Source organism: Scyliorhinus torazame, chromosome 27 (assembly GCF_047496885.1).
Source record: "Scyliorhinus torazame isolate Kashiwa2021f chromosome 27, sScyTor2.1, whole genome shotgun sequence".
Lineage (NCBI taxonomy): Eukaryota > Metazoa > Chordata > Chondrichthyes > Carcharhiniformes > Scyliorhinidae > Scyliorhinus > Scyliorhinus torazame.
Genome location: NC_092733.1, coordinates 39,903,253 through 39,918,962, shown reverse-complemented (window position 1 = coordinate 39,918,962; position 15,710 = coordinate 39,903,253). Strand labels below are relative to the sequence as shown.

The 15,710-nt window shown below is 51.1% G+C and overlaps 1 protein-coding gene across 1 annotated transcript in view; it reads left to right on the top strand.

The window, feature by feature from the left end:
• The window catches only part of LOC140403408 (uromodulin-like), a 90,824-nt gene that overhangs the window by 4,411 nt on the left and 70,703 nt on the right, over nucleotides 1-15,710 (top strand). The window contains exon 2 of the mRNA XM_072491335.1: nucleotides 10,133-10,277. Within this exon, the coding sequence (XP_072347436.1) occupies nucleotides 10,133-10,277 (145 nt within the window). The remainder of the gene's footprint in view (nucleotides 1-10,132; nucleotides 10,278-15,710) is intronic.

Genomic DNA, 15,710 nt, shown 5'->3' with positions numbered 1-15,710 from the left:
TGAAACGCATCTTCAGCACGCCAAAGCACCTCTCTATCACTCCCCTTGTCGCTGCATGGGCATCATTGTAGCGGTTCTCCGCCTCATTGCGTGGCCTCCGTATAGGCGTCATCAGCCACGATCGCAATGGGTAGCCCCTGTCGCCCAGCAACCAGCCCCTCAGCCGGGGATGGCGTCCCTCGTACATGCTGGGGATGGATGACCGCGACAACACGTATGAGCCGTGTACACTGCCTGGGTAACGGGTGCAGACGTGCAGGATCATCATGCGGTGGTCGCAGACCACCTGTATGTTCATCGAATAGGTCCCCTTCCTATTGGTGAACACGGCCCTGTTATCTGCAGGTGGCCGCAGGTGGCACGGACCCCCCTCCCGGCACTCCCCCGGAGCCCAGCCTACTCTAACCACCCCCCCCCCGCCACACACACACACACAAGCCGAGACACACCTCTCCTCACGCAATCAGTCTGCGGCCACGCCATCGCCTGCCCAGAGCCAACCCCCCAGGCCGTCACTCACCTCCACGCTGGTCGGCGTGAGCCTGGAGCACCGGGTCACGCCGATGAAAAGGAGGTTTAATTTACGTCGACGTGAACGGTTATCACGTCGACGGGACTTCGGCCCACCCGGAAGGGAGAATATCGGCAGGCCGAAAATCGGCTGCCTTGCGCAGACCCGTGCCATTCTCCGCGGCAGCGGCGCCATTAACGCCCCGCCGACTTTTCTCCCTTCGGAGACTTCGGCAACCGGCGGGGGCGGGATTCACGGCGGCCAACGGCCATTCTCCGACCCGCTGGGGGGTCGGAGAACGACGCCCCTGATAACTCTTGTACTCAAAGAAGGCCGATGAAGACAAGCATGCCATATGCTTCCTTGCCCATGTGATCCACCTGTATTGCCACTTTCATGGAACTATGGACCTGAATGCCCAGATCCCTCTGTATGTCAATGCCCCTAAGGTTCTGCCATTTACTGTACAATTCACACTTGAATTTGATCTTCCAAAATGCATCATCTCGCATTTGTCCAGATTGAACTCCATCTGCCATTTCCCTGCCCAACTCTCCAATCTGTCTGTATTCTGCTGTATTCTCTGACGGCCCCCTTCACTATCTGCAACTTCACCTGTCTTATGTCACCTACAAACCTGCTAATCAGACCATCCACATTTTACTCCAGATCATTTATATATATGACCAACAACAGTGGTCCCAGCACTGATCCCTGTGGAACATCACTAGTTACAGTACTCCAGCCTGAAAAACTCCCTCCCACTGTTATTCTCTGTCTGCTGTTGCCGAGCCAGTTTTTTATCTATCCAGCTAGCACACCCCGAATCCCACATGACTTTACCCTTTGCACTAATCTGCCATGAGCGACCTTGTCAAAGTCAACAAAGAACAAAGAACAAAGAAATGTACAGCACAGGACCAGGCCCTTCGGCCCTCCAAGCCCGTGCCGACCATACTGCCCGACTAAACTACAATCTTGTACACTTCCTGGGTCCGTATCCTTCTATTCCCATCCTATTCATATATTTGTCAAGATGCCCCTTAAATGTCCCTATCGTCCCTGCTTCCACTACCTCCTCCGGTAGTGAGTTCCAGGCACCCACTACCCTCTGCGTAAAAAACTTGCCTCGTACATCTACTCTAAACCTTGCCCCTCTCACCTTAAACCTATGCCCCCTAGTAATTGACCCCTCTACCCTGGGGAAAAGCCTCTGACTATCCACTCTGTCTATGCCCCTCATAATTTTGTATACCTCTATCAGGTCGCCCCTCAACCTCCTTCGTTCCAGTGAGAACAAACCGAGTTTATTCAATCGCTCCTCATAGCTTATGCCCTCCATACCAGGCAACATTCTGGTAAATCTCTTCTGCACCCTCTCTAAAGCCTCCACATCCTTCTGGTAGTGTGGCGACCAGAATTGAACACTATACTCCAAGTGTGGCCTAACTAAGGTTCTATACAGCTGCAACATGACTTGCCAAATCTTATACTCAATGCCCCGGCCAATGAAGGCAAGCATGCCGTATGCCTTCTTGACTACCTTCTCCACCTGTGTTGCCCCTTTCAATGACCTGTGGACCTGTACTCCTAGATCTCTTTGACTTTCAATACTCTTGAGGGTTCTACCATTCACTGTATATTCCCTACCTGCATTAGCCCTTCCAAAATGCATTACCTCACATTTGTCCGGATTAAACTCCATCTGCCATCTCTCCGCCCAAGTCTCCAGACAATCTAAATCCTGCTGTATCCTCCGACAGTCCTCATCGCTATCCGCAATTCCACCAACCTTTGTGTCGTCTGCAAACTTACTAATCAGACCAGTTACATTTTCCTCCAAATCATTTATATATACTACAAACAGCAAAGGTCCCAACACTGATCCCTGTGGAACACCACTGGTCACAGCCCTCCAATTAGAAAAGCATCCCTCCATTGCTACCCTCTGCCTTCTATGGCCTAGCCAGTTCTGTATCCACCTTGCCAGTTCACCCCTGATCCCGTGTGACTTCACCTTTTGTACTAGTCTACCATGAGGGACCTTGTCAAAGGCCTTACTGAAGTCCATATAGACAACATCTACTGCCCTACCTGCATCAATCATCTTAGTGACCTCCTCGAAAAACTCTATCAAGTTAGTGAGACACGACCTCCCCTTCACAAAACCGTGCTGCCTCTCACTAATACGTCCATTTGCTTCCAAATGGGAGTAGATCCTGTCTCGAAGAATTCTCTCCAGTAATTTCCCTACCACTGAAGTAAGGCTCACCGGCCTGTAGTTCCCGGGATTATCCTTGCTACCCTTCTTAAACAGAGGAACAACATTGGCTATTCTCCAGTCCTCCGGGACATCCCCTGAAGACAGCGACGATCCAAAGATTTCTGTCAAGGCCTCAGCAATTTCCTCTCCAGCCTCTTTCAGTATTCTGGGGTAGATCCCATCAGGCCCAGGGGACTTATCTACCTTAATATTTTTTAAGACACCCAACACCTCGTCTTTTTGGATCTCAATGTGACCCAGGCTATCTACACACCCTTCTCCAGGCTCAACATCTACCAATTTCTTCTCTTTGGTGAATACTGATGCAAAGTATTCATTTAGTACCTCGCCCATTTCCTCTGGCTCCACACATAGATTCCCTTGCCTATCCTTCAGTGGGCCAACCCTTTCCCTGGCTACCCTCTTGCTTTTTATGTACGTGTAAAAAGCCTTGGGATTTTCCTTAACCCTATTTGCCAATGACTTTTCATGACCCCTTCTAGTCCTCCTGACTCCTTGCTTAAGTTCCTTCCTACTTTCCTTATATGCCACACAGGCTTCGTCTGTTCCCAGCCTTTTAGCCCTGACAAATGCCTCCTTTTTCTTTTTGACGAGGCCTACAATATCACTCGTCATCCAAGGTTCCCGAAAATTGCCGTATTTATCTTTCTTCCTCACAGGAACATGCCTGTCCTGTATTCCTTTCAACTGACACTTGAAAGCCTCCCACATGTCAGATGTTGATTTGCCCTCAAACATCCGCCCCCAATCTATGTTCTTCAGTTCCCGCCTAATATTGTTATAATTAGCCTTCCCCCAATTTAGCACATTCATCCTCGGACCACTCTTATCCTTGTCCACCAGTACTTTAAAACTTACTGAATTGTGGTCACTGTTACCGAAATGCTCCCCTACTGAAACATCTACCACCTGGCTGGGCTCATTCCCCAATACCAGGTCCAGTATCGCCCCTTCCCTAGTTGGACTGTTTACATATTGTTTTAAGAAGCCCTCCTGGATGCTCCTTACAAACTCCGCCCCGTCTAAGCCCCTGGCACTAAGTGAGTCCCAGTCAATATTGGGGAAGTTGAAGTCTCCCATCACCACAACCCTGTTGTTTTTACTCTTTTCCAAAATCTGTCTACCTATCTGCTCCTCTATCTCCCGCTGGCTGTTGGGAGGCCTGTAGTATACCCCCAACATTGTGACTGCACCCTTCTTATTCCTGATCTCTACCCATATAGCCTCACTGCCCTCTGAGGTGTCCTCTCGCAGTATAGCTGTGATATTCTCCCGAACAAGTAGCGCAACTCCGCCTCCCCTTTTACATCCCCCTCTATCCCGCCTGAAACATCTAAATCCTGGAACGTTTAGCTGCCAATCCTGCCCTTCCCTCAACCAGGTCTCTGTAATGGCAACAACATCATAGTTCCAAGTAGTAATCCAAGCTCTAAGTTCATCTGCCTTACCCGTAATGCTCCTTGCATTAAAACATATGCACTTCAGGCCACCAGACCCGCTGTGTTGAGCAACTTTTCCCCGTCTGCTCTGCCTCAGAGCCACACTGTCCCTATTCCCTAGTTCTCCCTCAATGCTCTCACCTTCTGACCTATTGCTCCCGCGCCCACCCCCCTGCCATACTAGTTTAAACCCTCCCGTGTGACACTAGCAAACCTCGCGGCCAGGATATTTATGCCTCTCCGGTTTAGATGCAACCCGTCCATCTTATACAGGTCACACCTGCCCCGGAAGAGCTCCCAGTGGTCCAGATAACGGAAACCCTCCCTCCTACACCAGCTGTTTAGCCACGTGTTTGTCTGCTCTATCTTCCTATTTCTAGCCTCACTGGCACGTGGCACAGGGAGTAATCCCGAGATCACAACCCTCGAGGTCCTGTCTTTTAACTTTCTGCCTAGCTCCCTGAACTCCTGCTGCAGGACCTCATGCCCCTTCCTGCCTATGTCGTTAGTACCAATATGTACAACGACCTCTGCCTGTTTGCCCTCCCCCTTCAGGATTCCCTCTACCCGTTCGGAGACATCCTGGACCCTGGCACCAGGGAGGCAACATACCAACCTGGAGTCTCTTTCACGTCCACAGAAGCACCTATCTGTGCCCCTGACTATAGAGTCCCCTATTACTATTACTCTTTTGCGCTTTGACCCTCCCTTCTGAACATCAGAGCCAGCCGTGGTGCCACTGCTCTGGCTGCTGCTGTTTTCCCCTGATAGGCTATCCCCCCCGACAGTATCCAAAGGGGTATATCTGTTCGAGAGAGGGACAACCACAGGGGATTCCTGCACTGACTGCCTGCCCTTTCTGGTGGTCACCCATTTCTCTGCCTGCACCTTGGGTGTGACCACATTTACATAACTGCGATCTATGACGCTTTCCGCCACCTGCATGCTCCTAAGTGCATCCAATTGCTGCTCCAACCGAACCATGCGGTCTGTGAGGAGCTGCAGTTGGGTGCACTTTCTGCAGATGAAGCCATCCGGGACGCTGGAAGCCTCCCGGACCTGCCACATCTCACAGTCAGAGCACAGCACCCCTCTAACTGACATTGCGTCAATTAATTAAAATTAAAATTTGTCTCTTTTTTTTTTATAAATACTTTTTTTTTAAATTGCAAAGTTACTGTCAACTATCTGTTTCCTAGCACTAGATTTCTAATAGAAATGCGATAGCTAACTATACTATTCTCCGATCTCTGGCTTAGATATCCTCTAAATTATAATTAAGTTATTATGTTTAATTAGTTCCCAAATACTCAAAGTTTTTTTAAATTTAGGTTAGAATCCCAACCAGCCACTCAGGTCACAGCTTTTCTGTGATGTCACTTCAGTTTCCCCCCGACACACACAATTTGAAAAAAGGTATAAAAGTAAAAATCACTTACTTACCTTCTTACCTTCTGAGTGTCTGAGATGTTCTCAGGTTCTCTCGCTGACAGAGACTGCTCCTCCACCTCCGAACCTTGACCTGCACAATGCTAATAATATAATAATATAATATGGCACTTACCTTACACCAATGGGTTTTATTATTAGGTTAGAGGAGGAGGGCGGGTGGGAGACACTACACGTGTAGTGTCTCGGGTTTCCTCTCCACCAGAATTTATTGGTTGCGGGGGGGGGAAACTTGCCAGAGGTAGAACTTCCGGTTCCCGCCTTATATAAAAACAAATAAAACAGAAAAGAAGAACAGACACGGGACCAGGCAAGGCTTTTTAAATTCACTACTCACCTCCCAGAAGGCCCCTGCTCACCGCTGCCGCCGAAATCCAAAGGGCTGCTCCTGTAAAGGTAAGGCTTTTAAATACACTACTCACCTCCAAGAAGGCCCCTGCGCACCGCTGCCGCCGAAATCCAAAGGGCTGCTCCTGTAAAGGTAAGAGCTTTTAAACTCACTACTCACCTCCCAGAAGGCCCCTGCGCACCGCTGCCGCCGAAATCCAAAGGGCTGCTCCTGTAAAGGTAAGGCTTTTAAACTCACTACTCACCTCCCAGAAGGCCCCTGCGCACCGCTGCCGCCGAAATCCAAAGGGCTGCTCCTGTAAAGGTAAGTGGTTTTAAACTCACTACTCACCTCCCAGAAGGCCCCTGCGCACCGCTGCCGCCGAAATCCAAAGGGCTGCTCCTGTAAAGGTAAGTGGTTTTAAATTCACTACTCACCTCCAAGAAGGCCCATGCGCACGGCTGCCGCCGAAATCCATGAGGTCCAAATGAGGTCCTTATTAAAGTCCATGTAGGTGACATCCACGGCCTTTCCCTCATCAATTAAGTTTGCCACCGCCTGAAAAACTATCAAGATTCCCCGAACAAAGTTAGTTGCCTATTCCTAACAAGTCTATTCGCTTCCAAATGTGAATAAATCCTGTCCCTCAGTATCTTCTCCAACAGCTTTCCCACCACTGACGTCAGGCTCTCCGGCCTATAATTACCAGGATTATCCCTGGTTCCATTACATGGATCAGAGGATTTACAGCGCAGAAGGAGGCCATTTGGCCCATCGAGTCTGCACCGGTCTTTGGAAAGACCACCGCACTTAAGCCCTCACTTCCACCCTATTCCCATAACCCAGTAACCCCTCCTAACCTTTTTGGACACTAAAGGCAATTTAGTGGCCAATCCACCTAACCTGCACATCTTTGGACTGTGGGAGGAAACCGGAGCACCCGGAGGAAACCCACACAGACACGTGTTTCCAAAGATGTGCAGGGTCCATTCTTAAGCAAAGGGGCAATATTGGCTATTCTCCAGCCATCGAAAAGGCTGAAGTCTGCAGGGAGTTGTGCGGTGGAGTTTGAAGGATTTATTGCTGATTCAAGACTTCTGCACAGATGAGTTACTCCAAGATATGGGTGCGCTGGAGGGAGATGAGGAGCTGGAGGGAGGTGAGGCACTGGAGGCAGGTGAGGAGCTGGAGGGAGGTGAGGAGCCGGAGGGAGGTGAGGAGCTGGAGGGAGGTGAGGCACTGGAGGCAGGTGAGGAGCTGGAGGGAGGTGAGGAGCCGGAGGGAGGTGAGGAGCCGGAGGGAGGTGAGGAGCTGGAGGGAGGTGAGGAGATGGGGGGAGGTGAGGAGCTGGAGGGAGGTGAGGCATTGGACGGAGGTGAGGAGCTGGAGGGAGGTGAGGTGTTGGAGGGAGGTGATGTGTTGGAGGGAGGTTAGGTGCTGGAGGGAGTTGAGGTGTTGGAGGGAGGTGAGGAGCTGGAGGGAGGTGAGGTGTTGGAGGGAGGTGAGGTGCTGGAGGGAGGTTAGGTGCTGGAGGGAAGTGACGTATTGGAGGAAGGTGAGGTGTTGGAGGGAGGTGAGGAGCTGGAGGGAAGTGAGGTGTTGGAGGGAGGTGATGTGTTGGAGGGAGGTGATGTGTTGGAGGGAGGTGAGGTGCTGGAGGGAAGTGAGGTTTTGGAGGGAGGGGGGAGCTGGAGGGAGGTGAGGTGTTGAAGGAAGGTGTGGTGTTGGAGGGAGGTGAGGCACTGGAGGCAGGTGAGGAGCTGGAGGGAGGTGAGGAGCCGGAGGGAGGTGAGGAGCTGGAGGGAGGTGAGGAGATGGGGGGAGGTGAGGAGCTGGAGGGAGGTGAGGCATTGGACGGAGGTGAGGAGCTGGAGGGAGGTGAGGTGTTGGAGGGAGGTGATGTGTTGGAGGGAGGTTAGGTGCTGGAGGGAGTTGAGGTGTTGGAGGGAGGTGAGGAGCTGGAGGGAGGTGAGGTGTTGGAGGGAGGTGAGGTGCTGGAGGGAGGTTAGGTGCTGGAGGGAAGTGACGTATTGGAGGAAGGTGAGGTGTTGGAGGGAGGTGAGGAGCTGGAGGGAAGTGAGGTGTTGGAGGGAGGTGATGTGTTGGAGGGAGGTGAGGTGCTGGAGGGAAGTGAGGTTTTGGAGGGAGGGGGGAGCTGGAGGGAGGTGAGGTGTTGAAGGAAGGTGTGGTGTTGGAGGGAGGTGAGGAGCTGGAGGGAGGTTAGGTGTTGGAGGGAGGTGAGGTGTTGGAGGGAGGTGAGTTGTTGGAGGGAGGTGAGGAGCTGGAGGGAGGTTAGGTATTGGAGGGATGTGAGGTGTTGGAGGGAGGTGAGGTGTTGGAGGGAGCTGAGGTGTTGGAGGGAGGTGAGGTGTTGGAGGGAGTTGAGGTGTTGGAGGGAGCTGAGGTGTTGGAGGGAGGTGAGGTGTTGGAGGGAGGTGAGGTATTGGAGGTGGGTGAGGAGCTGGAGGGAGGTTAGGTGTTGGAGGGAGGTGAGGCAGTGGAAGGAGGAGCTCGAGGGAGGCAAGGTGGTGGAGGGGGTGAGGTCGTTCAGGAGACGTTTGGGGGAGGGAGGGATTCAGATGGAGTGTTTTGGGAGGGAGGGTTTGGGTGGAGGGAGGGGTCGGCCGGAGAGTGCCACCCAAGAACCCTGGCAATGCCACCTTGTCCTTTCCCCGATCACCCTGGGAAATTCTCCCCCCCCCATCCCCTCAGGAGTCATTACGTGTGCTCCATGCGTGTGTGGGCCAGGACTAACGGCACCCTGGCGAGGTATCCCGGGCACGGCCATTCCCTGGGCACCGGGAGAATCCGGCATCTGGGCATTGAAATCAGCCAGTGGGGGTGAGATCCAGATCATGATGCCTGCCGAGGCTCGCTTGAATCTCACAAGACATTTTGACCGTTGCGTATTTCTGGAGATTCAACAGCCTCGTCCTGACACCAAGTCGCGTACGATTGGCCACTAAATCTCACCCTCTGCTCCTCTGTCCACAGGTGCTGCCAGACCTGCTGAGTTTACCCAGCATCCTCTGTAATGAAAATTAATCTTTCTAACTCAACCTGGAGTAAACTCAATTAGCCAATCTCCGGTTTGCTCCCACAGACCCAAGTTGTGCCGGTTCGGTGGGATTAGGGGGACAGGGCCCTGGAGGGAGGGTGCTTTTGGCACGTTTACGAGTGCATTCCGGCGCTCACAGCGCTGAGAAAGACCACGCTATCGACCGGGACTCTGCTGTAATCCAGGGCCTCAGTGAGAACACCCCACCGAGGCCGAACTTAATCCCTTTTCCGACACGGAAGAACTCCGCTCGCCAGAACTCCTCAGTGTAAGAGGAGATCGCGACGTCATTTTAAAATGGAGGCCGATCTTTGGACCCTCTGAGTCGGCCCTGGACTGAGCTGCACTTGTCTAAGGATCCAAGGCGGGGAGGTTACATCCTAAAGCCTCGATAGATCAGGTGAGCTGCATATTCGACGGAGGTTAGCTGCCTCACTAATATGCTGACTTGACAAATACTCATCCTGCCCACAATGGGCGGGATGCAGATGGTGATGTTTCGCCAGATCCCGTTAGATCTTGTGAGGTTTTGTGAGCTGGGTAAATCCCGGAAGAGGCCTCTCCTGACATCTACCCTGTTTGTGTGGGACACGGGATCACAGCCGTGTCTGAGATCCGCTCTCACTGAGGAGAATCCCAGTGGATTTCGGAATGATGTCAGCACATCCTGATCATTAGTCAGACCAATGGGCCAGGGATTAAATCCAGGGAAAGGGAGGATGTGGATCCGACAGAGTGAAACATGGGGAATATCGGGAGATTCCCAGGGGAAGTGAGGTAAAGATCCTGGAAAGTATCGAGGAATCTTGGGTGGGAAATTTAGTGGAACAAGGAGTTGAGGTTTTCAGGTTGAAAGAATGAAAGGAGTCTGCAGTTTGTTGGAGCTGGGGGTCGGGGGTGAGGGTGGGGGGTTCCGGGTGCTGGTCTCGGGAAGGAGCAGAGATTCCCGCTTTCATTTCAGGGATTTGATAGCAGAGCAGTGGGTGAAAGGGAGGTTTTTAATGTTTCAATGGAGACGAGTCAGTGTGGAACATTTCCTAAACTTTATCTTTACAATCAACAGATTGCTGCCATTTCCTGTCTGCCGACCCGTGTGTGAATCACACAGTCCTGGACCAGCCATGGAGGAGCACAAACTGTGCTAACACTGACTGTTCTAGTTTTCAATGTGACGACAACCTTCTCACTGGATGGTACAGATTCAACGGGTAAGTCCACGGGAAACTCAATTAAACTCATCAGTGAAACTTCAGAGAAACTGGGATCATTATTCGGAGCAATGGGGCTGGGAGTGAATCCTGGGAAAGGGAAGATGTAGAGCGGGACTCTCCACTCCCGCGCCGAAGTGGCCGCGCCGTTGTGATCGCCGTCGAGGTTCACGACGCCGCGAAACGGCCCCGATCCCGACCGATTCAGGCCCTGACAATGGGCCAGGATCGGGGCCGCGTCATCTACCCGCGCCAGGCCTTGTCGCCCGCGTAAAGGCGGCGCCGCATAACTGGCGTCACCCGCGCATGCGTGGTTGCCGTTCTCTCTCAGTCCGCCCCGCAAGAAGATGGGGGATGGATCTTGCAGGGCTGCGGAAGGAAGGAGGTCCTCCTTCAGAGAGGACAGCACGACGATCGGTGGGCACCGATCGCGGGCCACCCCACATTTCAGGTACCCCCCGGTGCAGGATCCCCCCCCCCCCCACCCCCACCGACCCCCCAGCGTTCACGCACCGCTCACGACGGCAGCGACCAGGTGTGGACGGCGCCAGGGGGAACCCGCCGTTTTGGCCTGGCCGCTCGGCCAATCCGGGCCTGAGAATAGCGGGGGTGCCGGAGAATCGCCATTTTGGGTGTCTCCGGCGATTCTCCGGCCTGCGGCCCGCGGAACTCGACCGGGCCGTTCCCGCCGCTTGGGAGAATCGCGGGAGGGCGTCGGACCGGCGTCCCGAAAATTTTTGGCGGCCCAGGCGATTCTCCCAACCGGCGCGGGAGTGGAGAATCTCGCCCGCAGATTCTACAGAGTGGGAAACATGGGGAATAATGGGAGATTCCCAGGAAGGTAGCACTGAGACAGAGAGGAAAGGCATTGCTGGGATGGGGGGAAATATTTGTGAACGTGGAAAGATTCAGGGTGCAGAACGAGGCCATTCGATCCATTGTATCCATGCTGGTTGACAAAGCAGAGCGCCCCCTTCTGGCTCTGTCAGACGGTTCACACCGCCCTGTGGGTGAAAAGATTCCTCCTCATCCCCCCATCAATCTGCCAACAATTATTTTCAATCTTTGCTCCTGGTTATTGACCTCTCTGCCAATTGAAACTGGTTCTTCCTAATCCACTCGCTCCAGATTCCTCCCCATTTTAGACATCACAATTAAGAAGAACAATACAAAGAACATTACAGCACAGGAACAGGCCCTTCGGCCCTCCCAGCCTGCGCCGATCCAGATCCTTTATCGAAACCTGTTGCCTATTTTCCAAGGATCTACTTCCCTCTGTTCCCCGCCCGTTCATATATCTGTCTAGATGCATCTTAAGTGATGCTATCGTGCCCGCCTCTACCACCTCCGCTGGCAAAGCGTTCCAGGCACCCACCACCCTCTGCGTAAAAAACTTTCCACGCACATCTCCCTTAAACTTTCCCCCTCTCACCTTGAAATCGTGATCCCTTGTAATTGACACCCCCACTCTTGGAAAAAGCTTGTTGCTATCCACCCTGCCCATACCTCTCATAATTTTGTAGACCTCAATCAGGTCCCCCCTCAACCTCCGTCTTTCCAATGAAAACAATCCTAATCTACTCAACCTTTCTTCATAGCTTGCACCCTCCATACCAGGCAACATCCTGGGGAACCTCCTCTGCACCCTCTCTAAAGCATCCACATCCTTCTGGTAATGTGGTGACCAGAACTGCACGCAGTATTCCAAATGTGGCCTAACCAAAGTCCTATACAACTGTAACGTGACCTGCCGACTCTTGTACTCAATACCCCGTCCGATGAAGGCAAGCATGCTGTATGCCTTCTTGACCACTCTATTGACCTGCGTTGCCACCTTCAGGGTACAATGGACCTGAACTCCCAGATCTCTCTGTACATCAATTTTCCCCAGGACTCTTCCATTGCCCATATAGTCCGCTCTTGAATTCGATCTTCCAAAATGCATCACCTCGCATTTGCCTGGATTGAACTCCATCTGCCATTTCTCTGCCCAACTCTCCAATCTATCTATATTTTGCTGTATTCTCTGACAGTCCTCCTCGCTATCTGCAACTCCACCAATCTTAGTATCATCTGCAAACTTGCTAATCAGACCACCTATACCTTCGTCCAGATCATTTATGTATATCACAAACAACAGTGGTCCGAGCACGGATCCCTGTGGAACACCACTAGTCACCTTTCTCCATTTTGAGACACTCCCTTCCACCACTACTCTCTGTCTCCTGTTGCCCAGCCAGTTCTTTATCCATCTAGCTAGTACACCCTGAACCCCATACAACTTCACTTATTCCATCAACCTGCCATGGGAAACTTTATCAAACGCCTTACTGAAGTCCATGTATATGACATCTACTGCCTTTCCCTCATCAATTAACTTTGTCACTTCCTCAAAGAATTCTATTAGGTTTGTAAGACATGACCTTCCCTGCACAAAACCATGTTGCCTATCACTGATAAGTCTATTTTCTTCCAAATGTGAATAGATCCTATACTCAGATTCTTCTCCAACAGTTTGCCTACCACTGACGTCAAGCTCACAGGTCTATAATTCCCTGGATTATCCCTGCTACCCTTCTTAAAGAAAGGGACACCATTAGCAATTCTCCAGTCCTCCGGGACCTCACCCGTGCTCAAGGATGCTGCAAAGATATCTGTTAAGGCCCCAACTATTTTGTCCCTCGCTGCCCTCAGTAACCCGGGATAGATCCCATCCGGACCTGGGGACTTGTCCACCTAAATGCCTTTTAGAATGCCCAAAACTTCCCCCTTCCTTATGCCAACATGACCTAGAGTATCCTCAACATCCGTCATGCCCTTGGTGTTGGGTGGAGGTGTTGAGTTTGGGTAGGGTGCTCTTTCCAAGAGCCGGTGCAGATTCAAAGGGCCGAATGGCCTCCTTCTGCACTGCAAATTCAATGATAATCTATGATTAATCTAGGACAAAGGTTCGGCACAATATCGTGGGCCGAAGGGCCTGTTCTGTGCTGTATTTTCTATGTTCTATGTTCTATGCCCCACTCCTTGGTGAATACCGATGTAAAGTACTCATTAAGAATCTCACCCATTTCCTCTGACTCCACGCATAAATTCCCTCTTTTGTCTTTGAGTGGGCCAATCCTTTCTCTAGTTGCCGTGTTGCTCCTTATATAAATAAAATGCTTTGGGATTTTCCTTAACCCTGTTAGCCAAAGATATTTCATGACCCCTTTTAGCCCTCTTTATGGCGCGTTTGAGATTTGTCCTACTTTCCCGATATTCCTCCAAAGCTTCATCAGATTTAAGTCGCCTGGATCTTATGTATGCTTCCTTTTTCATCTTAGCTAGTCTCACAATTCCACCCGTCATCCATGGTTCCCTAATCCTGCCATTTGTATCCCTCATTTTCACAGGGACATGTCTGTCCTGCACTCTAATCAACCTTTCCTTAAAAGACTCCCACATTTCAAATGTGGATTTCCACTGAAACAGCTGCTCCCAATCCACATTCCCTTGCTCCTGCCGAATTTTGTTATACTTGGCCTTTCCCCAATTTAGCACTCTTCCTTTAGGACCACTCGCGTCTTTGTCCATGAATATTCTAAAATTTACTGAGTTGTGATCGCTATTCCCAAAGTAATCACCGACTGAAACTTCAACCACCTGGCCGGGATCATTCCCCAATACCAGGTCCAGTACGGCCCCTTCCCGAGTTGGACTATTTACATACTGCTCTAAAAAACTCTCCTGGATGCTTCTTACAAATTCTGCTCCATCTACGCCACCAACACTACATGTTGGGGAAGTTAACATCACGACCACCCTATTGCTCCTATATGTTTGTATAATCTGTCCACATATTTGTACCTCTACTTAACGCTCGCTTTTGGGAAGTCTGTAGTAAAGTCCCAACAATGTTACTGCACCCTTCCTATTTCTTAGCTCTACCCATATTGCCTCAGTGCTCGAATCCTCCATCGTGCCCTCCTTAACCACAGCTGTGATATCATCTCTGACCAGTAATGCAACTCCTCCACTCCTTTTACCTCCCTCTCTATCCCTCCTGAAGCATCTATACTCTGGGATATTTAGTTGCCAGTCTTGCCCTTCCCTCAACCAAGTCTCCGTAATACCAATAACATCATATTCCCAGGTACTAATCCAAGCCCTAAGTTCATCTGCCTTACCTGCTACACTTCTCGCATTGAAACAATTGCACCTCAGACCACCTGTCCCTTTGCGTTCATCATCTCTTCCCTGTCTACTCTTCCCCTTAGTCACATTGAGTTTATTATCTAGTACCTTACTGGCTTTAGTTGCTGCCTCTTTACTGACCTCTAACTTCCTAATCTCATTCCCATCCCCCTGCCACATTAGTTTAAAACCTCCCCAACAGTGTTAGCAAAAGCACCCCCTAGGACATTGGTTCCACTCCTGCCCAGGTGTAGACCATCCGATTTGTAATGGTCCCACCGCCCCCAGAACCGGTTCCAATGTCCCAAAAATCTGAACCCCTCCCTCCTGCACCATCTCTCAAGCCACGTATTCATTCTGACTATTCTTGAATTTCTACTCTGACTGTCTCGTACCACTGGTGGCAATCTTGAGATTACTATCTTTGAGGTCCTACTTTTTAACTTATCTCCTAACTCCCTAAATTCTGATTGTAGGACCTCATCCCGTTTTTTACCTCTATCATTGGTGCCTATATGCACCATGACAACTGGCTGTTAACCCTCCCTCTTCAGTATGTCCTGCAGCCGATCTGAGACATCCCTGACCCGTGCACCCGGGAGGCAACATACCATTCGGGAGTCTCGTTTTCGACCACAGAATCGCCTGTCTACTCCCCTTACGATTGAATCCCCTATTACTATAGCCCTGCCAGTCTTTACCCCGCCCTTCTGTGCAGCAGAGCCAGCCACGCTGCCATGAGCCTGGCTACTACTGCCTTCCCCTGGTGAGTCATCTCCCCCAACAGTATCCAAAACGGTATACCTGTTTTGGAGGGAGATGATTGCAGGGGACACCTGCACTGCCTTCCTGCTCTTTCTCTGCCTTTTGAACACCCATTCCCTGTCTCCCTCACCAATCCTAATCTGCGGTGTGACCAACTCACTGAACGTGCTATCCACGCCCTCCTCAGCATCGCGGATGCTCCAAAGTGAGTCCATCCACAGCTCCAGAGCCGTCATGCGGTCTAACAGGAGCTGCAGCTGGACACACTTCTCGCACATGAAGGAGTCAGGGGCATCGACCGCATCCCTGAACTCCCACATTGAGCACGAGGAGCATAACACGGGTCTGGGATCTCCTGCCATTTTTACACTTTACCTGAACTGATTACAAATATAATATCAAATAATGAATAAGCGAAAGGAATAAAGAGTTTATTTACCAATCACAATGCTTACCAACACACGAAGAGTTAAATTTCTCCCAGCTACTGCTAAT